Here is a 24,346-nt window from a genome sequence, read left to right as displayed (position 1 = left end):
GTGAGTCAGAGGGCCCCTGAGGTGCAGATGATTGCATTCTTGAAGAGCCACTGTGGATAGATAGAACTGTTACTGAGCTCAGTCGCAGCTTTCTGTAGGAGACGCTCAGCTGAAATGAGGTCTTGTAAAGTCGGCTATTGGCCCTTTCATCTTCTACACAGATGAGGGAAGACAGTGTGAAAACACCACTTCAGCTTTTGAGACTGTGACTTACAAACTGACTGTGTGAGACAGAAAAACATGGCTGGAATATTTCACGTTGCACAGTAAATAATAGGACGTACCATTGTAGGTAGAAATGTTAATATGGAGTCGTAGCAGAGGGAGGTTAGTTGAGAAGTTTATGAGAGAAAATGCACCGAATTACACGAAAAAAGTAAATATGTTAGTCATGAAATTCCCAGATTTTTAAAAATCCTTGTGTAGCATCCACAGAGCTGGTTTTATTTGTAGTTTTATTACTTCCTGAAAGGATGCAGATGCTCTGTGGTGGTCATGCTTTCAGTACCATTTGACTGTCTGTGTATTTCAGGAGAATCACACAAAGACTATAAAGCTGATATTTTGTGAGACTTGTTGTACAGGCAGTGGAAAGGAAGAGAAGAAGCCTGATGAGTTTCTCGTGTGGATCTGAATTACTTTTTTAAAAATAGTGAGATAGTGTCATTGGCCCTGGCAGATGTCCTTGTCCTTCTGTTATTAACACTTGAACCAGTGTGAAGTGAACATAAGAATTATCAGCCTGCCGATAATTATCACCCTCCCTATAAAGTGTATAAGGCTACGTTCACACTGCAGGCGAAAGCGCATCAAATCCGACTTTTTTGACCCTATGCGACCCGTATCCGATCATGGTATGACAGTGTGAACGGCACAAATCCGATATTTTCAAATCCGATCTGGGTCACTTTCGTATGTGGTACTGAATCCGATACATATCCGATGTTTTAGAAAGCGACTGCTGTTTGAACGGTCATGTCGCATTAAATCCGTCTTTTACGTCACTGACACAAGACAGACGGCAATTATCAGTGCCGGAGAAGACATCGCGAACGCTTCCTGGCCATCCAGTGCAGATGTCAGTGAAACTGTTGGGAAGACAACGTGAACATTTTATTTGTACTGTATAATCTACAGATTCTGACAGAAATCTGCAACTATTCTTTGAAGCACCGCCTCTCTAAAACAGCAATAAGGATCATTATTAGGTTTACATTATTATGTAAATAACAGAATAATTTAAAGCAAAAACTGGGAAACGTAAAGTCCGAAGTCTTTATATTAAGGGCCATCAGTCAAACAATATTGTTTGCTCTGCGTCTAAACAGAGCGTGTTGTGTGTGACGTCTTCTTTTGCGCATGCGGGCCGCTTTGAGCGTTCGCACTAGAGCGCGTTTGCTGTCACATTTTATTTGTAGTGTGAACAAGCAGATAAAAAAATCGGAATTGAGCATTAAGACCTGCAGTGTGAACGTAGCCTAAAAGTCTTTGGTTGTTTCAGTACTTCTGGTTTTCCAGCCCACAAACTTTTCTCTCAAGGAGATTTTGACAGCATTTCATTCAAAAGGTTTTCGGAGAGAAAACTCCTGCCTGCTCAGCACCTGATAGCAGACAGCTGAAGTTAGTAACTAGCTGGTGAGCATACTGGAGCATTTAATGACAAAATATCTGTTGAGTGCTTTAGTTAGCTAAAAACAGCCACTGAAAACATTTACTTAGCCGGATTTAAAAACAAAAAAAAACAAAAAAACACACTGTAACCAAACAACATGTAACAAAACTAGCTAACATAAAGAAAAACTATAAAAAATTGTTATTTAATAAATATAAAATAAAATAAATATAAAATTTTATAAATTTGTGTCTGTGTGACTGTTTCAAGTGTTTGTAAATGTGATTATGTTATTTCCTGGTTCTGGTTTTATTACATTAGTTCCCTTTTGTGTCCACTCTGTGTCTTGTCTCTGCGTCTTCGTGTTTTGTTCTCCTTTCTGTCTCCTTGGATCATGCACTGTCTCTGTTTGGCTGTTCTCTGATCTGTCTGGTTTCCCTGTCTTTTCATCTTAATTCATCTGTAGTCCCGTCCCTGCATGTCCTTCCTGTTCCCGCAATCTTCTCGGTTTCTTCCTTTTATCTCCCCAGTCAATCATATATCCATGTTTTATCTCCAGTCCCTGTTTCAAGTTCATGTGTCTCAGTCTTGGCCTCAGTGTTTGTTTCCTGTTTTACTTTGATAGTGTCCCATCTCGTGTGTGTGATGTTCTGCTTTGCTTCCCCCGTCTCATCAGCCAGACTCTGTGCAGCTGTGTTCCCCAGGTGTGTCCACACTGCCTTATCTCCTGCTGTCTATATATTGTATGCATCTCCTCCTGTTCTTTGTTGCGTTATCCCCTCTAGCTGTGTTTGCAGATTGTTCCAAGTCTCTTCCCAAGCACCTAGTTATTTCCTAGTTTCTGCCTGATCTGAGTTTTTTTGTTTGTTTGTTTCTGTTGAAGTAGAGCAATAAAGCTGCAAGTTTAAGTCTGTCTCGTCTCCTGCGCTGGGGTCCTTTTCCTGCCACACAGCGAACCATGACATGAACATTGAAACTAAATATTTCTAAACACTAAAACTGTAACTGTAACCTTTTACCTTCAAAGCTCTTTTTCTTCATGACATAAATGCAACAAGGTGCTGGAAACATTCCTCGGAGATTCAAAGGTGCTCTATTGGATTGAGATGTTGTGACTGTAGCAGCCAATTGAGTACGATGAACTCATTGTTATGTTCAAGAAACCAGCTTGAGATGATCCGAGCTTTGTGAAAAAGGCACATTGTCCTGTTTGAAGCAGCCGTCAGAAGACGGGTACACTCTTCATAAAGAGATGAGCATGGTTAGCAACAATGCTCAGGCAGGTTGTGGTGTTAAAACTATACTCAGCTGACACTGAGAGGCCTGAAGAATGCCAACAAAATATCCCCAACACCATTACTGGACAGTTGAAACAAAGCAACATAGATCAATGCTTTCAAGTTGTTTACACCCAATTCTGAGCCTTTGTGAATTGTTGCTGTAGACCATCTGTTTGAAAGTTTTCTGGATACCTTCGGTATTTTAGTTATTGTCGCCTTCCTGTGAGCTCAAAGCAGTTCTCTGGCATCAACCATTTCAGCCATGACACTTTCCAACTTAAATCACTGTCCATACTCATGCTGATGCTCGTGTTGGGCTTCAGCAGGTCGTTTTGACCATGTCTGCATGCATAAATCCCTTGTGTTTTTGCTACGTGACTAGCTGATTAGATATTTGCTTTAAAAAGCATTTGAACAGGCATACTTGATAAAGTGAGTAGAAGTGCGTTGTTCATCATATTCTGACAGCAGTGCATTCTGCATTGTAGCAGCGCCAATAGGAGTATGCTCTCAGGAGTTAAGAGGGCGGCCAGTGTTTTTACAGTGTCTGAGACAGACTTTCTTCTACTTTGAGTTCACCTCTGTGATAGGTTTTTGTGGCCAACCTGGACATAATGGCTTCAGCAAAGTACATTTTTATATTCCCCTTCAATGCGATGCTGCATGCAGTTTATAGTATCAATCAAGTCCTAAGTGGCTATTGCTTAGCAACACAGGCTCTATCTCCTCTATCTCCCGCTTCAACTTTTTATGAATACACGCACAAACAAGTCAGGCTGCAAGCACACATACACTTATTCATGCGACTTTTGTATATGATTAGTATAATGACTGTAATTAATCAGAGGCTCAGTGTGTGTCTGTTGCGATGTGGAGGGAAGGGGTGTTGTGAGGTGACAGTGTTCATTTTAGAGTGCTTTTTAGTGCTCCACTCTCTCTTTAATGACCCTAGCAGGGGCCCAGAGAAGAGCAGGCTTTACAGTGCGAACCATTCCTCACGTCTTCCTGTGTCCTAATGATAATGATACAGCTGTCCCTGTGCACCTGAGAGCTAGTGATACACCCCCCGACTCTATTAGTCCATTAGGGAGAGCAAGGAAGGAAAGGAGGAAACCAAGAGAATGAGAAAGAGCGAGAGTCTGGGCTCCAACCATTGCACCCATGGTGATTCTGCAGACAATGTGATGGAAGATCCAGACACATCTGCAGCTGCAGGACTCTGTGTGAAAATGTGAATCTGAGAGAAGTGCTTGGATTTATCTGAGATATTTTCCATTCTTTAATTCATAAGCTTGGTGCATTAATATTGCAGCAGAGAGTTCATGCTTACCCTACCCCTGGAAGAAAAAGCCCAAAAAACTGCGACTGCAACCCTTTAGGCACAACAACTTGACTCCAGCTCCAGTCATGACATTTGCTGCTGCATGATCCCCAAAGCTGATGTTTTATCTCTGCAACTCAAGGGTGACTCATCCATCAGAAAGGGATCTCTGCTGCTGTTTTGTCGGTTCACGCCTGTGTTTGTTTGTGTGTATGCGTGGGAAGGTGGCGTTTTGATTTTTGTTTGTGTTTTTGTGTATGACCTTGAGCAGCACTCGAGGCTGATTGAGCAGAATCTGAGCAGAAGCAACGTCGGAAAGCCGACAGACTAAACGCGGTGTGATACCAGCCGGGTTTAATGCGCCGGCGTTCTTGGCAGGTAGAAGGTGCTGTCAATCATGGCAGTAGTCATGAGGTGTGTGCAGATGAGTCACAGCTGTCTGCTAATGCATTTGAAGGGGATTTCTTTGTTGTTTTGTTTAGCTGAGTGAACACTGTCCTAATATTGACTTGAAGTCCCTTTTTTGCACAGTCAGAGTCTCGGTTGTCTCGAGGCTCTTACAAACTCTTACAAACTCTTGCAAACTATGCACCGTCTGAGCGTTACAGTGAAGTGAAGTGAAATCATTAAATGAATCAATGTTTTGTACCCCAGTTCACCTGGTTAGTTTCATTACACAGAGCCCTATAGGCACTCAGACAGCTCAAACTAAGAAAAGCTCCTCACTACTTCCTCATCTCTGATGAGATTGCTGCTATTTCACACCTATTAAAACAGAAAATAGAGGAAGGCTTTTTCAAATGGGCTTTTTACATGTTATACACTAGATAATCTATAGATAAGTCTTAAAAGATGAATTTTCATTGATTGACTATTAACTACTAACTATAAGGACATTTGGGATAAGATTTGTGGCTCTTTTCCAGATATAGACTGTATATAAAGGGTGGATGTAGCCATTATGACATCATCAGCGGTTTTTGGAAACCTTAAATTGAGGAATTTGAATCTGACCTACAAATTAAGAATGCCAAATTCTCATATGGCAGCACCTCTCTAGTTATAATGCAGGCCTGTCCCAAAGCATGGCATTGTTTATCGCCTATTTTACTCCGAATGGGGCCATAATTTACATAATTTACAAAATATATGTTCTGCTGTATTACAGAAGTCTTAAAGGTAGACACTAAACATTAATCGGAAAAGGAGATCATAAATAACATGACTTAGATGGTTGTTTTCTCATAGACTTCTACACAACCGGATTTGTTTTTCATTTTCTCAGGATCGCCACCTCCTGGCCACTAGAAAGAATGCAGGTTTACACTTTTATATTCATTCTGTTCTTCATATCAAATCGAATAACTGCCTTAATAAGGAAAAGGGAACAGTAAAGTAGCAATGAATACTCCATAACATCCTGACTGTTATAAATGTTTTTAAAGACAAACACAAACTGACCCCCTCTCTCGCTCTCTCTCTCGCTCTCTCTCTTTTTAATTTGATCCCATTGATATGGTCATGCACTCAGAAATGCTACGAGACGTAATTAGCTTTAGCTAGCAACCACCCTATTACTGCTGCTCTTTAATTTAAAACGGTGTTGGCCCACTTTTCACAGCATCTTTCATCTTCAAAACCCACTTTGACCATTCAGCTAAGAAACTTTAAATAAACTTCCTTTTAATCCATGAGATCTGAGGGTGAAGATCATACAATTAAAAAATTCACAGTTTCTGCTGAATGTCAAGTTCAATGGGGATGAATGTACACTGCTACAGTACATGAGCTCTGGCCCATAATATGGCAATTCTGAATGAAAACACGGTCACACTGATAATCTCATAAAAATGCAGTTTGTATTTTGTTCAAATCTTTAAACAAAAATTCTTAGGAGCTTGAAAATGCCCAGAGAGCCTCTTTATAAAGACTGTGCCACATCGTATGATGTGGTATTCTTCAGGACAGACTTAAAAATAGCTCCTGGAGTCAGGCAGGTATAGTGCTTTAATAAAAATATCACTGTAAAAATTATTACAGTGAACATATGAAGATATGTTTACCCTTTATTTGCCATTATCCTATTGTCTCCTTGGCAACATATTCTTATTTGTGCCACTCTTTAAAAAGCTTTGGGTGTGAGTTGCTTTGAAGTCTTTTCATTTCATAAAAATAAAAGTTTATGGTCATCCAGGAAAAAAAAGCTGGACTCATAAATGACCATCATAAATAAGCAGCTAAAACATTAATTTACTTCCATCTGTCATAACATGTATATGAATATAGAGGATTAAAATGTGTTTATGCAAATATTCAAATAAAATATAATATTGTGATCTAGGCATCTGTGTCCTTCATTACAATATAAGTATTTAATTTCTTTCCACACATGTAGAATATTTCCAGTCTAAGCAGGAAACTAAATTTTACTGTAACATTTAGGTAAAATTACAGCGCTTGGATAATCAAGTTATGTTTTATCAGAGAAAATATCTACAATATTTGCATTGATATTACCCAAATGATACCTTAAATGACAGAAAAAAAATAATGTTGGTTGTTTTTAATTAAAACCCTCTTGAACATTTTTTAAATTGCAGCTGTCTTTATACAGTCTCTCACTTCAGAGGCTCAAAAACTGTTGGAGAAGATAAAATAATTTTAGATATAAGTATTATTTTTTATACTTGCATGAAAAAACACCAGCTGCTGTGTTTTCTCCCTTCAGATGCTCTGTTCGGCTTTTACTGCAGCCACCTTCAGTAGCTGCTCGTTTGTGGGTCTCTGCCTCCAGTTTTGTCTTCAGTAGCTGAAAAGCATGCTCTGTTGGACTGGGATCAGCTGACTGACTTGGTCATTGAAGAATATCCAATTTTTGTCTCTTGAGAAACTCTTGGGTTTCTTGGGTGCAGCTTGCTTTGGGTCATTATCCAGTTGCACTATGAAGCACTGTCTGAGCAGTTTGGTTGCATTTGGCTGTATCTGAGCAAAGAGTACCCGTGCACAGAGTTCATTTTGCTTCTTCTACCAGCAGTCTCATCAATCAGCACTTTGGCTCGGTTTCCCTGGCAGCCATACATGCCCACGCCATAACATTGCCTCCATGTCTGACAGATAATATGCTTCGGATCATGAGCTGCTTCTCTCCATCATACTTGTGTCGTCCTATCACTCAATTTTATCTTGCCTTCATTTGTAGAAATTATATTTTTCCAGAACTAAAGGCTTTTTCAGATGTTTTCTGGCAAATTCTCATCCTGCCTTCTTGTTGAGTTTAACCAGTAGTCTGCACCTTGTTGTAAATTCTTTTTATTTCTATTCATGAAGGTTTCTATTGATTGTAGACCTTGACAGTGATACTCCCACCTCCTCGGGAGTGTTCTTGATTTAAGTGTTCACCTGGACATAAAACTCTTTAACAATTTTCCAATTACCTTTGAGCCTTTGAGCATTTGCCTCCTGAACAATTGATGCAGTTCTTTTGTTAAAGCCCTTGAACTGAAGTTGAAAGTTTATTGTCTGCGATGGTGTACAAAGGCAAAATGACACAAATTGGTGCAATTGTCCAAATATATGTGGATCCAACTGTATGTTGTAGAGGATCTTTATATTATAAACTGCTTCTCTGTCACACCATGACTTCAACTCTCATTTTTTTCCCCCCAGATATCAACATGGCTGGAGAGCCCAAACCGTACAGGCCTAAGATGGGCTCCAAGAGGCCTCTCTCATCCCTCTACAGGTGAAACATGTTTTTCTTATTTTGGAGTGTCAGGTGGATATTCCTTTCCTGACCTACTTTTTCTGTTGTACCCTCTGCCTCTGCTGTCTGTAAAATATGTGTTTATGATCCTCTCTGGCAGGCTGGGCTCTTAAGGAGAAACAGCCAATTCCCTACTTGTGCTATTAGTGCCATTTTTTTGTCTGTTGCTGTTACACACTTTGCTCTTTTGTCATCTCATTGAAAGAAACGACAAAAAAACCCAAAACCAAACAGTCCACACAAAGTTGCTTGGCTTACATCTTAACAGTATAATAAAAACACAAAATAACGCCTTATTCAGGCTTTTAAAGGAATAGTTTTGGGAAATGTCTCTTCCTGCAGGGGCTTTGAATATGATTTACATAGTTTAAGACACAGACTGGAAACATGACCAAATTCTGTCTATATTATATTCTGTCCCAAAGTAACAGGATCAACCCAGCAGACCCTCTGTTAAAAGCTTACACAGTCATGCGAAACAGGCAGGTTTGGCAGGACTCTTTGAAACATTTAGTGCACACTTACTGCTTCAATCAGAATTAAACGGGTAAGTAGCAGCCAGGTGCTGTTAATCAAACGCACTTGATTAACTGATAATCAGCAAGTATGAGCGCCCCCATAAGAGCAGAGGTTTTGACAGTTTGCTGGTCTGGAGCATTCAAGTTTGTCAAAAAATCCACAAGATACATCTCCGACTCAGTTAGCTTATTAAAATGTTGAAGTTCACCAGAATACAAAACAGAACAAGTATGGTTTGTTTGGGAGGTTTGCCGCAACAAAGTGTCTTTTCTCTAAAAAGAAAGCAGCAGCACAGCTTTGGTTTGCATTGTTCTAGAAATCTTGTGAACAAAACACTTCTAGGACAATGTCATTTAGACAGATGACACCAAACTGACAATGTTTGACTATAGTGCAGTGTCATGTTTGGTGAAAACCAAACACATCAGCACAAACACCTCATACCAACTGTCAAGCACCGCAGTGAAGGGGTGATTATTTGGACTTAGTTTGAAAATGCAGTCCCTGAGTTTACCATAAACTCCTCTGTTCTAGTCAAATGTAAGGCCATCTGTCCTACGGCTAAAGCTCGGTTGAATCTGGGTGATGCACATATCAAGCATAGCAGTAAATCTACAATAGAATGACTTCCTACTGAAATGTTGTGGTGGGACTTTAAGAGAGCTGTGCAAAATTAAATGCCTGCACATCTCAATAAACTGATGTTATTTAAAAAAAAAAAGAAAAAGATAATGAGATAAGAATAAGAGTTCGGGACCTCCTTTACTACAGGATTTGAAAATGAGATGGAACACAACATACACATAACAGATTCTACCTACTTAAACTATCTCACTAAAATGTAATAAAATCTGACAAAACGCATGTTTTTTGTTTAATCCGTGGACAAAAAAAGATAAGTAAAACTGACATGTTGTGGTTTTGTAGCAGTTTTATGTGCCAGAGTGATTTTGAAGAGATTACATCAAACATGTTGCCTGGGTAAATGTGCTGAAACATATCCGAGATCCAACCTTCATAGTAGATCGTATCAGTAAAGGGAACTACTTATTTATCATGGTTGAAGATTCTAGCGCGTTGTCTTGCTTTTACTGCTAATTGGTTGCTAGCCCAGTAGCTGTAAAAGTGTACTTCGAGCTTAACAACTATCCAGCAACACAAATCTGTTACATTAGGAAGGAAGCTGTCATGAACCACAGTGTTTCCATCTGTATTCTTGCCGTTGGCCGGTGGGGATGCTTATTAAAAGGCAGGAGGGGAGGTTTGGGAAGACGACAGCTAGCAGCTGGACAAATTTCCTTTGTTTCAGCCTTTTGTGAATTGATTAGAACCGCGCGCCTTTCGGTAGTCAGGCACTCTAATCACACAACTTTAATGTGAAGGCTGTACCGAGGTGCTGGGGTAACAATAGATGAAATACTCTTCACATCACAGTGAGCAATGCAACGGGAACAGAGTGGCCTGCATCATTATAGAGCTCCGATTTTTTTCTTTTTAAATTTGCAAAAGAATTCAAACATTTGTACCCGATTTTTGCCTTCAAATACAGAAAAGAGATCGCTCTCTCGGACCTGTGTGTTAGAGGCAGGAAGATGGCAGCACTATGCAACACAAACACACAGTTATTGAAAATACTCATGAAAATGAATTCGTTAAGCAATATTGTAATAGTGAGCCATGTGTAAATGACAGTGCTTTAATTTCTCTACATTTATCAAGCCAGCAATGCTCCCTATCCCATGTCTGAAAAACACTTACATTTACCAATTTCAAATGCTGAGATTTCATCATCGTAGTTTGTTCGAGTTTTACCGTCGCTGCTTCCTTTCTTTTTCCAAAATGGAAGAGTAAGCTCTGTAGCTGTGAGCAGTGTTGAGCTGCCCACCGTCTCTCAAGCTCTTTTGATTCCTGCTTTCTTTTATCCTGAATTTCTGAAAAGTAATCAAAATACAACCATCAGGAACTCAGAAGTCTTAAGGCCACTCCTGTTGTGTCAGATTTATCACAGTGTAATTTGTAGCCGGGAACAGAAGCTTCCTGTTGTCAGCAGTTGTTTGGGGAAATAGCCTGCATTACCTCGCTTTCTAGTTTGATGGGAATCTGGTAAGTTTACCGCTATAGCCAACCAAGAAAGAAATGCAACATAATGAGGCAAACTGTTGTTGTTGTTGCATTTCATTTTTTAAATGGATTAAAGGAAATTTGATTCGAGTGCTCGGCTCGGTTAAGAAACCACACATCAAATCTAAACAAGAAGGAATTTTCCAGTAATAGTCTTTTAGGACAGCACTGAATAAAGAATTCAGTCGAAATGTATTCGCGCCGTCATTTTTTTTTCCTTTCTTGTTTTATGATTTTGTGCACAAACAATCCAAGAAAAATAGAAATGTTCTCTTTTATTTCCACAGTGGCTATGAGTTTGACTACGACTACTACAGAGATGACTTCTACAGTAGGTATGTTAAAAAAACAGTTGGCTCACAGGTAAACAACACGCGTTGTCATTTGCAACTTTTCTTTTTTCAACCAGTCCCTTTCCTCCCGATATTTTGCCCTTAGTATACACATCCTTTCTCCCCATTTCCCATCTTGAATAAAGATGATTTTTGAGCAGAATGGCCCCATTTCCTTCTGAGGCAAAGTAACTACATTATCACAGGCATAATGAATGTCATATTGAGGAGGTTTTTATTCCTCTCCGTTGGGCTTACTAATGATGCTTTTATCCGCATAGCTGGGTACTGAATGTCAGATAGTCCCCCGGCTGGTCATTTGCGCTGGCAAGCCACAGAATGTATCTTCATTCTGACATTTTCATTGGTTTGTTTACTTCCTCTTCTTTGCAATATCCCCAAGAGCAGAATCCTTCAGCTTTGAGTCATTATTGCTATTTTGGCAATTTGATATGTCAAAGGCAACTGGGAACAGGCTTTGATTGAATTGCTGTGGCATTGTTCAATGTGTACCTCTATCATTCAGACATCTTTTGCAGCATGTCTATTAGGTGCTTTGTAAGCGTTCCTTGCTACTTGAACAAAAACATCTGACCAAAAAAAGGAAAGAAAAAAAACCCCACTTGCTGTTCACGTCACATAGTGATTACAGAGTTGTATCCCCACTTTTTTTGTCTTGTTATTTCTCTTCATTGTAATACTCTTGGAATATTTCTGTTGCTACAACTTTATTCTTCATGTGTCTTCAGACTGTTTGAGTACCACGGCCGTGTTGTGCCCCCGACCCGAGCTGTGATCCCCATCAAACGCTCACGGCTAGTTGTCCCAACCACACGCAGAGCCAAATCCTCTTTTCCAGTCAGGGCCTGTTCTTCCTCTTCCTCCTCCTCCTCTTCCTCCTCCCGAGCACTCAATGTCGGCTCTTCCATCACTGGCCCTAAACGTATGTTTGGTGGTTTTTCTTTGTCCCTTTTTGTTCCTATGATATCCTGCTGTCTCTAAAGGATGTGGTGATTGCCAAATGATGTTTTCTCAGTGTGATTTTTATGTGATTGTTTGTTTTGAGCTTACCTCCATGCCCATTTTTGGGGTTTGAGTCAAGTTAATGGCAAAGAAAATAAATTCAGCCGCTACAAAGAACATTCCCTATTATCATAACTTTGAACACACGTTGGCGGGTGTCATTTCTGCCCATTATGATGGAAATGTACTCAGCAAGTGTAAATGCTAAGCTCTGGAAACAAAAAAAAGGTTAATGATCAAAAAAGGTCAGGCCTGCAATTCCTGATTATTTTCATTAGTAGTCTTGATAGTCCCTCTTGAACTGATTAGAGTATACACTCACTGGACACTTCATTAGGTACACCTGTTCAACTGCTCTTTAACTCAAATATCTAGTCAGCCAATCACGTGGCAGCAACTCAAAGCATTTAGAAATGACATGGTCAAAATAAATCTGTTATATTAGGAACATATGCACTGTATCAGATGTAATTACAAGCAAATTCACAAATTGGTTTTGAACTTCACCAAACCAAATTTAAGAATAGGGAAGAAATCTGATTTCAGTGACTTTGAACATGGCATCATGGGACCAACCATCTCAATATTTCAGAAATTCCTGATCTACAACCAGCTCTAGGGTTTACAGAGAATCTGAAAAAGAGAAAACATCGAGTGAGAGACAGTCCTCTGGTGGAAAATGCCTTGTTGATGCCAGAGCACAGAGGAGAATGACCAGATTGCTTTGAGGTATTAGGTATTAAATGCCACAGACTACTTGAGTATCGTTATTGACCATGCCCAGTGCCTTTTTGACCATAGTGTACCCATCTTCTAATGGCTGGTTGTAGCAGAATATAAAGCCAAGTCACAAACCTCAAATCTTCTCAATCTGGTGTCCTAAACATGAACGTGAGTCCACTGTACTCAAATGTCAGTGGACTCACATTGCAGATGTAAAAAATTGTAATGATTTCCAAATGCTGAATCATTTTCATGTCAAAACGGTCGTTAAATACGATTTACGTTTGAATAAATGAGTCAATTTTTGATAACACCACCTTTGATTTTAATAATAGGTTAATGTACAAGCTATTTTGATTGTTGAGGCAAAAACTATCAAATAATGCAATAAAATAGGGAGGAAAAAAGTGACCACAATGACCTCCTAAGCTAACCGAACAGATTCACAGGAAATTGTCACGTTTGAAAAGCTGGGTAAAGTGAATGTTTTGAATATTTTCTTCTTGAAAAATTACTTTATTGTGGCATTTATTATAATTTGATTTTAACAATCATTGCTGATTAATCTTCAGTCAGGTGACAAAGCCAGCCATTGTCAAACTTAAGAATGTCTTGGCCAAATTTTAAACCTGCGCCCGACTGAACCTTTAATCAAAACTCTGATTGAAACACAAGACTTGATGAAGTATTTCCTTCTTTGTGTTTTCTCTGATTCCTTTTGATCTTCTGGTGATTTGCTTGTTGAGGTTGAGTCTTCATTAAACACTTTCCCTTCTCTTGCCATCTGAAAAGAAAAACAAATCATTTGATTCTCACATCTTTTCTTTAGTAGTTCTGATGACCTTTTAAATGCAAATATTTAAGCTGTTCTATTGTAGCTTCAAGCTAATTACATGTTTGTACATGAGACCTCCTTTGACCTCCTGCAGACCACCGCCACACACTTTAGGAATGACTGGGATAAACAGTAAATTAGCTTTTTTTTTTTCTTGAGATGCATTGAAACACATTTAAACCAGTTTTTATTCATGTTAAACCAAAAGTAAGCACACCAGAAATGTTGGGAATAAACCAAAATTATACAGAATAAATATTAGACCAGAGTCACAACTAGTTGTTTGGTTAATGTTTTTATTTTCTCCTCTGTGTAGCATTTCAGCATCTTATTGCTCATCACTTTCTATTGTTTTACAGCAGGCAGGCAGCTGTTTTCTCATGATCGAAGCTAGTAACAAGGTGGTGAATCTAATAGTAAGAGCCAGATCTTTCCTCTACAAAAATGGAGGTAAAACACGGCTGAAAAGAAAAATTTTCGCTGGTAGCAACAACACTGAGATTATGGCTTTAGCAGCTGGTGTACTGTTCAAACTCTCGCATGCTTCTTATTATTCTCCCCTCAATGCAATACAATGAGATTTCTTCATTTTTAGGTTTCCTGCTTTTCATCTGTTGTGCCACATTTTCAGTGAAGAACTTGACTGTTGAGAAGAGTCTGCTGCTGTCACAGTGTCTCTTGTAGAACATCCCATTAATTATGCTTTTTAACTTTATTAATGTATGCTTGCAGTGAAGACAGATCAGCTTCTAACAATCAAAAAGGAACTGTCGCAAATCAAGACCAAGATCGACTCACTGCTGGGAAGGCTGGAGAAGATAGAGAGGCAGCATCGCTCTGATGCCGGTAAGATTTGACAGCCAGGAGGGGAGGACCTGTCTGATGAGCATGCATAGAAAAATGGGGAAGATGCTGAGAGAGGCCGCCATGTACTGAAATAAAAGCCACACAAACAGTCTTGGAGGAGAAATGACGGAGTGATACTGAAAATATTAGATGCTTGTTCAGAGACTTGTCTGAAATACAGATTCTTCTATTATTAAAACAAGATAGAAAGTCAATAAATCTATTATGCTCTGATGTTAACTGCCAGTCTTTGTCTCTTGATGTCTTTTGCCAGAGATGCAGAGGAAGCAGGAGGAGGTGTGCGAGTGTCTCCATGGTGATGCAGCAGACCACTCTGGGGGGGAGGAAGTGGAGGGGACAGCTGAGGTTGAGGCAGGGGAGATGACAGACGGTGGCGAAGACGACTTTGAAGATGAAGGCACAAGTGACATGGTGAGCAGGCCTAGTACCCATTTACAGTATTAATAAGAAGTTATTTGGTTTCAATTTAGCTGCGAAGTGTGTGTGTGTGTGTGTGTGTGTGCGTGCGTGCAAAAGTCACAAGAAGTCCTTATTTCCTACAGATTTTCTTGTAATTTTTTAAAGTGGTCTTGATTCATATTTCTGCAGGCTTTCTGAAGGTCTTTCAAAGTTTTTCTTTGGACACTCAAAGCCCCCCCCCTGTAGAGGGACAGTATTGGCTGGATAATAAGCAGTACTTCCCTAGCTTCCAAATTACATAAGAACGGGACAGAAAATCGTTGGCAACAAGGCTTGTAGACTGATGAATCCAAATCATGGTCATCATTGGTGTAAGTCATTGCCAGTATGCACAGAGGTCAGGAGAGAGGTATGGTAGTGAGCGTCTACATGGAACTATGAATGCAGAACAGAACCATCAAATTTCAATCCATCAATACCATCTGCAACCCAGCTGATGTCATTTTGTTTAGCACGACAATGATCCAAATACACTGTCAATGCAGTAAAAGCCGATAGTAGCTGAAGAGAAACACACAGTCATGAATCAGCCCCCTCCCAGAGCCTGGACCTCAACATTTTGGAAGCAGTGTGAGATCATCTTGAGAGAGAACAGAATAAAAGGCACCCAACATTCAAAGAAGAACTTTGATTGTCCTTCAAGAAGCCTGGAGAACAATTCCTGAAGAATACTTAAAGAAATTACATGAAAGCTGTCTGTGAGACTTCAGGCTGTGTTGAAGAATAAAGGTGCTCACACCAAATATCAACTTTCAAGCTCAGCAGAATTATACAAACTCTGCTTTTGCCTCTTTTTCTGTATATCCATGAATGTTTAAATGTTTCCCATCCCATCCCCCAAGCAAGATATCAAGGAATGAGGGGTGTTTCAAGACTCTTGCATAGTAGTGTATCTATACTATGATGTGGAAAATGTTTTCCACTGACAGTAAGTATAATGTACATTCAACTCTGTTGTTTAAATAACTTTGCCTTAGATGGAAACATTTGAGTCATCCAGGATCATCTCAAAACAAAAAGGTGAAATGGTCATGAAAAAGTCATCAGATTGTTCGTGGTGACGGATACAAAGTTTCACTGTCTTTTAGGACAACCAGCATGATTTGGAAAGTCTAAACTATATAAGTAAGACCACTCATTCAATAAACACAACACAATACTTTTGAGTAAAATGCAACTGAAATATATATAAAATTAAATTTGAATTTATTTAAATAATCAATAATTAAGGATAATGTGCCTGGTACAAACTAAATGTGTATCAATCAATTAAGTTTAATTTAACCAGATTCCATTAAATGTATCATTTTATATTGTACTTATGCAACAAAATTACATGGATAAATTACATAGATTTAAATTAGTTGAAGTCAGAAGGGCAGATTTTTTTTTTTTTTTTTTTTTGAGTGAGTGTATTTTGTCTGAACAACATATGTGCTGCAAAGTGGGGACAGGTCGCTGTGGCAACCAAGAAAAGTAGCAGCTGTTGTTTTAAAGCTTAAATTAATGTGTTTTGAATTAATTATTGTATTACAAAGTAAGACATATCGTCAATGACAAAATAATTCGAGGTCGTCACTATCACAAACCGCCATGAAACTGAACAAATCACATGAAAACACCAAAGTCAGCAGCACGTAACGGTGTCTTTGAATACTTTGGCATTCCTTCCCTGTCTCAGACAAACCTGAATGGGAGGAGTTTGTCTTCAGAAATCTATTTTACATTTTTAAACTCTTAGTTTGGTTAGGTTCAGGCAACAGAACTTTAGGTTTAGGAGACACCCTTATAATTTTCCCTCAGATTGAATAAAATGTGTGGTACTGAGCCCATCTGCCAGAAGAGCTTGAAGGCAAACTTCTTCTTTGTATTATACACAAAGCCTCAGGCATAGAAGTTTTATAAATCTTTGAAAGCATTGTTTATTTTAATAAAAGAGTAAATAATTTAATTATGCAGTTAAAAGTGCCAGACTTTTTTTTTTTTTAAGTCACTATCTATCGCTGAATGAGGTAACACACGATCACTGATAAAGAGTGTTAATACTAAGTTTCCATGGCGACATACTTGGAAAAACTGCTGTATTGAAAACCTGCCATGGCAAACCAAACATTTTCTACTGATGCCGCCAAGCATTAAAAATCATTTAACTGACAAAACAAGACTTGACTTTCACAAGATATTTACAAGAAATGGGACACATCTGTCAGCTACCTCAGCAATTACTGCTGTCATTCATCTATGAAACTAGACAGCTGGAGTAACGGAACAAGACGGAGTAACTAAGCTGTTAGATGAAGAGCTGCAGGTGACAAGCTATGCACCTCCAGCTCCTCAGTGAAGTTGGGCTGCTGTTTGCAGACGCTTCGCCGTGTGCAGAATTAAATCGGAGCAAAGTTTCTCACAGAGTGTTTGAAACTGTCTGCTACTAACTACATCACGCTCTGGATACACTTGTGAAACTTTTTGGGTGGTGTTAATTTACTATAATGCAGTAAAGAGCGTAGTGCATGCAGCATATCACCAATTTTTACCTTAAAAATGATTAATCATCTAACTGAACATTTGCTTTCCAGTTTTATTACTGTGACAGTTTTATTACTCAAAACTATTGGCTCACTTTGACACTAAAAAAATAATAAGGTTATATAATCATACCTGCTTCCTGTTTTATGAGATCTGGACTCACTCTGCTGGGTGGTTTATTGGCTTCATTCTGCAGGCAGACTAAACTATTGATTACTGGTAATCATTAAAGCTTATATGCCTTATTCCAATAGATACTGTGGCCAAAAGGCGTAGAATAAACAAAAAAACCCAAATCCCTATATTGATTTCGTGAAAACACACTGTATAAAATGTGTCTCAGAGGACATGGATGAGTTGTGAAGTGATGCACATTTTCAGGGTTCAGACAAACAAAAAGAAAAAAAAAAATAAGATTTACAAAACAAACAAACAAAAAAGTACAGCCATTTCTAAGGTTTTAAAAATCAGGACATGAAAGATCAACAGGTAATGACCAGGTTCTGATGACTGTGGAGTCCATTTGAGTACAGTGAACTCACTGTCATGTTCAAGAAACCAGCTTAAGACAATTTGAGCTTTGTGACATGGTGCGTCATCCTCCTGGGAACACTGTGGTCATGAAGGGATGGACATGGTTCGCAACAATACTCTACCTGAGTGTTATTTCTCATTTAAACAATACTCAGGTGTTACTAAATGTGTCAAGAAGAAGAAAGTCCCCACACCATTACACCACCAGCAGCTTGAACTGTTAATAAAATGCAGCATGGATCCATTCTTTCATGTTTATGGTTTTTGTTAAATGAATAACAGAACTTGTGTAGACGAGTTAATTTTTTAAATATGTACTGATGTGTATTTCAGACTTGGAACTGGAAGTGCTTCCTTTTTTTTAATGACTGTGGATTGAGCTAGAAAAGGGAAGCCTATGTTGCTGCTTAGTTATAAAAATTAATTCTTGATTAACATGTGACTGATTTAAAGCAATCTTATTTCTTGTACTGCAGATAGAGAACCACATATCGGACATTGACAACTGAGGTCAGTATTTAATCTTGGTTTAACAACACACATTTTGCACAAAACTGAATTTATTTTTGGGAATAATGTATGAAAAACAGAATCATAGAAACATTTTAGTGTTCAGCAGTTGAAAGAATTCAAAGGATCTTTAATCCTCCAAAATGTTCTTCTAAATGTAGGGTCATTTTCTGCATCTGGGAGCAAAAGGAAAAGCAGCTTCTCTGCAGTGATCGCTGATGACTGAACAGCCGCAGAGATGGGACTCTTTCTCATGTGCATTTCCTGTCAAACGACATTTAAATCTCCCCTGATTTTCTTTGTAAGAACAAATAGCTAGGAGATTTAATTTGCCTCTTGGCTGACATTTCCTCCCTGCTGTCCTTAAGTGCCTGCGAGTGGAAGTTTTTCCTTTTTTTTTTTTCCCTTCCTCAGGCGGTCTGAACATGATAGATTGTTAAGATGATGGTTTAATGAACTGCTTGTCCTCTGGTGGATATATGAGTGGTTGCAGGTAATAACAGCAGCGTTAGAAAATTTTAATGTTGGTCCTCTTGAGTTTCCAAGCTTCACAGGAAAATTTATACCTGCAGCTACTTTTTTTCACACGAGGTCACTGTGAGAGATAAAAAAATAATAATTTTCTTTTTTCTTTCAAGTTGGGGAATAATGAAGCTTGCATTACAGAAGATGGGAGGACAGATACCAGCAAAACCCTCTTGATCAAGGAGGTGCATTTGACATTAAAGGAAAGGAAGTGACAGACAGCAGTGGAAGAGTGTGTCAGACTTGTATGTTGCTTGTTTGCCTCATTAGAACATGGCACTGCTGATGCATACGTCATCAAAATCCTGGGTATGAATATTCTCCAGACGACTGCAAGATCATCGCAACCAGCAATCAGTCATTTCCCCTCAGACTGATTGCTCTTCTGAAAAATACGGACAATACAGTATATTGTGTGCTTATTATATTATGGTCTGTATTGTGTATAAAAATACAGTTATGTGATCTATCAGATGAAATTTATGTCCTTTGTTGTACCTCAGATGTTTGTTTCTGTTTCTGTGCATTGAAAACCGTGAAAAGCTGCGTTGCTGGCAGAGAGCTAAATATGAATGTAACAGTAACATATTTTCTTTGACACTCATTAATTCTGCATTTTGTTTTCATTCATTTTGAGCAAATGTACAGTATGTAATTTATTCACAATGTCGCCACACGGTATTGAATGCATTTCACGTTTGCAATTTGTTCCACATGACAACGTGTATTTGAAATTCTTTACTTTCTGTTTATGGTAATTTAAAAAAATGAAAGACAACAATTTTTGCTGTCAGCATGTTAAAAATGTGGCTATCAAGGATCATTTCATTGCCTCTGTTGTACAGCCATGGATAATAAAATTTTTTGACATAAACCTGTGTCCTTCCTCCCCAAAACTGAGTGGTGTAGCTCGCATTTTTGTAAATGTATTGTTTCTTTTTCTATTTAAACGGACCTAAAGCTAAGGAAAGACGAGATGTACTTCTTGCAACTAGTTTGACTGCTGATTGCATTTAATTTTTTTTCGCTTTTGCTAACTGATGAAAAGTAGTGCTCATCCCCACCCAGAGACTGTCCATGCAACACAGTCTCTGGGTGGGGATGAGCATTCAATGTGTCTGACAAGGCGATTACACAGGTCGCCTAGTGGGAGACCATGTGTCTCCAAATGCTGTCAGACAGACTTCTGAATTACAAATATTTCCCATTAAATATAGAAATGCAGGCAGATTGGTGACATGTTGCAATCAGTCGGTGTACGCCGATGATTGCAACTCATCTGTATCATGTTTCTTTGCAAAAAGGGGTTCATCTAAGTTAGTTTCCAAGTGTCTTTTTTCTGGTTATATTCCTATTAAAACAAGGTTGCTGTGCACTTATGTCATTATAAAGTTAAACTACTGTTCTGCAGCAACTACGCAATTATTTGTTTCAAAACTGAGTTCTGATTACATTCTGAATGTAAGCAATTCATTCGAATTTCTGTGTTTTAAAGGCAGCAGATTTGCAATTTTCACAGGTTTATCTCAGTTAATCATCTGATCATCACAGATTGAGGTCAAACTTGCAATTAAATACAATCTCATACTTATAGACAGAATCATCATATTGCCATATTATTAAAGTCTTGAAACACCAAAGTTTTTCAAGACAGAAACGTGACTCCATTCTTCCCAGCAACCATTTCCAACGGTTGTGCCGTGGTCACCAGTCACTGTTTTCCCTAGTGTGACTGCAGCATAATGCAAACATTTGAAACCTTACCAGTGTGCTAACACTATCAGGATATTTCTACTGTCAAAGAAAACAGTTACTAAGTTTTCTTTAGGACAGATTTAAATATTGATAATTAAACCCTCAAAAATGCTGATTTTGTTTGATATAAATCTTATAATACAGATTTTTAATAGGCACCTTTGAAAACACTCAAGGGATAAAAACAGCTGGAAGACACAAAAAATCAGAGGGAACAACAGGCAAAAAGCAAGAAAGAGTAAAAAGATCCACAGGCTAACAGGCAGGGATATGAGACAACAACAGCATAGGCCTGAGTCTCATACCTGCATTAGTTTACTCATAATGTTGAAATGAAATTGTGGGGGAGGGAAAGCAGATCACCAAATCTGATTTTCACTTCTAAAGTTTATTTTTTCCCTTCAAACAACTATGCACACGATGATTTCTTTATTCATCATTTAAAATTTTTCAGTGCTTACAGTTATGCAGAGTCAGACATGGAAAGGCTGCTCTTTGTGACAGGTGGGTACTGACAGACAAGGGTGCAGCTGCCAGCTGTCCTCTAGGCCAGTGGTCCCCAACCTTTTCTGTGCCTCGGTCCGGTTTATGTCCGACAATATTTTCACGGACCGGTCTTTAAGGTGTCACGGATAAATACAACAAAATTAAACCAGTACCTGTACCAGAATAAAAGAAGATTTATTCATAACAGAAGGGGAAAGACCCAGACCGGTCAGTGGCCCGGGGGTTGGGGACCGCTGCTCTAGGCATCACTTCTGCTAAACCCGTGTCTCTGAACTGGACCTCGTCAATGTTTGTGGTCTCATAAGCTCTCCTGTGATATTGAGTTTGCATACTACTACTACGCATCTGTCAGTGCGCCCCAGGGCAGCTGCTGCTACAATGTAGCTTGCCATCACCAGTGTGTGAATGTGTGTGTGAATGGGTGGATGACTAAATGTAGTGTAAAGCGCTTTGGGGTCCATAGGGACTAAGTAAAGCGTTATACAAATACAGGCCATTTTACTTGGATTATTCCAATGAATGGTTAATATATGCTAAATCTATACAGATTTTTCCACCTCGGATATGAAAGCAAGAGTTAGTAAACCTCTATTAAAGTCTCCCTCTACAGCCTGATTCTTAGTTTCAGCAATGAAACTGAATTTAACACAAAACATAGCTGACAATCTGTCCCCTAGGCAACCACCAAGATCCCACTGCCTACACATATTCAGTAATACTCAGAAAAATATGCTGGTAATTAGATAGTGTTAATAAATATCTTTCAGTAAATATGAAAGTTTTCTACATGTCCTAGTTTACATTATGAAAGAAGTTATTATGACTGTGAATCTCTTGAATGTTTAACACTTAACAACTAAACAGTTGTCTTCTACTTTGGTTAGTTTTTTTAAAACAATCATTTATTAAAGCTTTTCCTTTCAAACTTATATTTTATTTAATTTTTTTGTGAAATTCTGGTAGAGTAGCTTTTATACTGTTAATTCAGCATATACTAAAAAATAAAAGCCTGTTCTTACAATATATTTGTGGGCATTTTATTTTGCAGAATTTCCAATCACCACACTTTAAAGCACCAAACCTGTGATTTCATCACATCCTGTCCAAGAAGTCATATATAGGAGTGAAATTCACAATCAGACAGGCTCACCTGGCTGCATGTCCTCACCTCATGTGCTTGATAACCACTTTTTCTCTCTCTCTTTGTTTCTCTTCTGTTGTGTATTTAAAACAGCTGCCTGTCCTCACCTCTGCAGTGCTGCTGTCTCCTGAAACCCTGCATGTTTATAAAGTATGTTTTCTCCATTTTTATGTTGTTCTTGTAGTTTTTGTCCTCAGATGAGGTTTGAAGTGTCTGTTTGGTGTAGCTGGTCTTGTCTGTCTCTAGACAGTCCAGGCTGCACCCACCTGCACCAACCAGTTCCTGGTTCTTTCCACTTAGTTCCTATAGTGAAAACACATCATTTCATATTATGTTTAAGTCAGTTGCTATCCAATTTTAAAACTATAAAATATGATGAAGTGTATTTTTAGCTTACTTCGTTAATAAAGTTGTTTTTTTTTTTTAGGATTTTCAGAAACACTAACGTTATATATAGCAAAATATGAAGCAATCTTCTACCTCCTGTTGACATGCAGACCTGTGACCAACTTTACAAACCATTTTGAATTTTTTCCAGCTGAGGTGTTCAAAATAGATAACCAAACTGGTGATAGTTACAGGGTAATGTGGGCAACTGACTGCCTAATATAATGTAACATCATCACAATATTTTACAAAAATGAACAAATGCACCTTTGTTTCCTCAGCTAAGACAACTGGGCTGCAGTAGCTTGTGTTTATGGTGAGTGTGACATTTGATTTAAAAGCCAGGAGCAAAAGACTCTGAGCAGCATATCAGTCAGAAACAATACCATAAATTTAAGGAACAAAGGTCAAATTCTTCATGTTTGTACATGAGCATACTGTTGTGCACATAAACTCATAGATGTATATGACAACTCAAGTTTGTGACCAAAAATTTGTATTCTAGTTTTAAAAATGTAATACATACAATGAATATGCATTACCAACTCTTAAGAAAAAACCCACTGAAGTGTTAAATTGAATGCATTTTTCATGCTTTTCAACATCGTGAGAAGCTGGAGATGATTTTCTTTCTACTTTCAGTTTATACAGACTGCTGCATGTTCAGCTGATAAACACCAACATGGAATAAAATGCTGCAAATATTTTTATAATAGCAAACTTTGGAGGCAGAGACATAAACACTGGCGTGTCACATGTTTTGAAGGTAACGTTGTTCAAAATGAAGAACAGAAAAGAAAAATACTAGAACTAATGAGTGTTGAGAAAAAGAGGGCATTGTGTCTATCTTATTTTCTTATGTGGCACGAGCAAATATCCAATGTAATTATTATGATTTATTCATTTTTATGATGCCGCATAAATTTTAAGACCACTTATTTGTCTTGCTGTTAGATAAACCACTGACTAAACTGACCCCTTAGCCTCGAGCTCATTTAGCCCCACAGCCAATATTACATAAATAAATAAATAAATAAATACATAAAATATTTAGTTTAGAAACTAAAGATAAACTTTTTAGTAATGCAGATATGTATAGTTATGAAAATATAGAACTTTATAAACTGAGATAAAAAAAAAAAAAGCATTTGACAAACCTGATATAACTCGTAACGCTACAAAAACCTTGGACAAAAAAACCCTGTGGAAAACAAATGCTTCATTCATAAGGTTTTTCCTTTGAAAGAAAGATGAAAAGGTGCTAATTAAAGTTTAGGCTCAGTTAACAAAAGGTGTGTAGGGTTGCATAGGTACAGGTGTTAGATCAGCTAACCCACCGGCTCATCTTGCCCCACTCTCCCCTCCGGAAACTTTCACTTAACCTCTTATGACACCAATAGCAGATTTAGAAAGTTTCTATAAGACTCATCTGAAACTTCGTCCTCCACTCTCAAGCCATTTTCAAATCTGTGGGTCCAGATTTAATACCTCGACAGATATGTATGGTCCAGTCCTAATAACTTTGGTAAGCCTGCTGACTTTTTATCTAGGATCCCCATGAGGTTGATATTCTGTAGTTTTAACTTTGGTATAGACAGTCAATGAA

At 38.4% G+C, this 24,346-nt stretch overlaps 1 protein-coding gene across 3 annotated transcripts in view; it reads left to right on the top strand.

Moving 5' to 3' along the window:
- The window catches only part of LOC116313470 (RNA-binding Raly-like protein), a 62,066-nt gene extending 42,242 nt beyond the window's left edge, over positions 1–19,824 (top strand). For 2 of the 3 annotated variants that reach the window (XM_039601690.1, XM_039601692.1), the window contains 7 exons: positions 7,880–7,955; positions 10,904–10,951; positions 11,698–11,891; positions 14,262–14,375; positions 14,650–14,807; positions 18,392–18,425; positions 19,064–19,824. In XM_039601690.1, coding sequence (XP_039457624.1) covers positions 7,880–7,955; positions 10,904–10,951; positions 11,698–11,891; positions 14,262–14,375; positions 14,650–14,807; positions 18,392–18,424 — 623 coding nt within the window. In that variant the 3' untranslated portion in view covers position 18,425; positions 19,064–19,824. Of the gene's footprint in view, positions 1–7,879; positions 7,956–10,903; positions 10,952–11,697; positions 11,892–14,261; positions 14,376–14,649; positions 14,808–18,391; positions 18,426–19,059 lie in introns of all 3 variants that reach the window. The other variant, XM_039601691.1, reaches the window with a different exon arrangement.
- Positions 19,825–24,346: the final 4,522 nt, after the last annotated feature.

This window comes from Oreochromis aureus, linkage group 18 (assembly GCF_013358895.1).
Source record: "Oreochromis aureus strain Israel breed Guangdong linkage group 18, ZZ_aureus, whole genome shotgun sequence".
Classification (NCBI taxonomy): Eukaryota; Metazoa; Chordata; class Actinopteri; order Cichliformes; family Cichlidae; genus Oreochromis; species Oreochromis aureus.
This window is presented reverse-complemented; position numbering and strand designations above follow the sequence as displayed.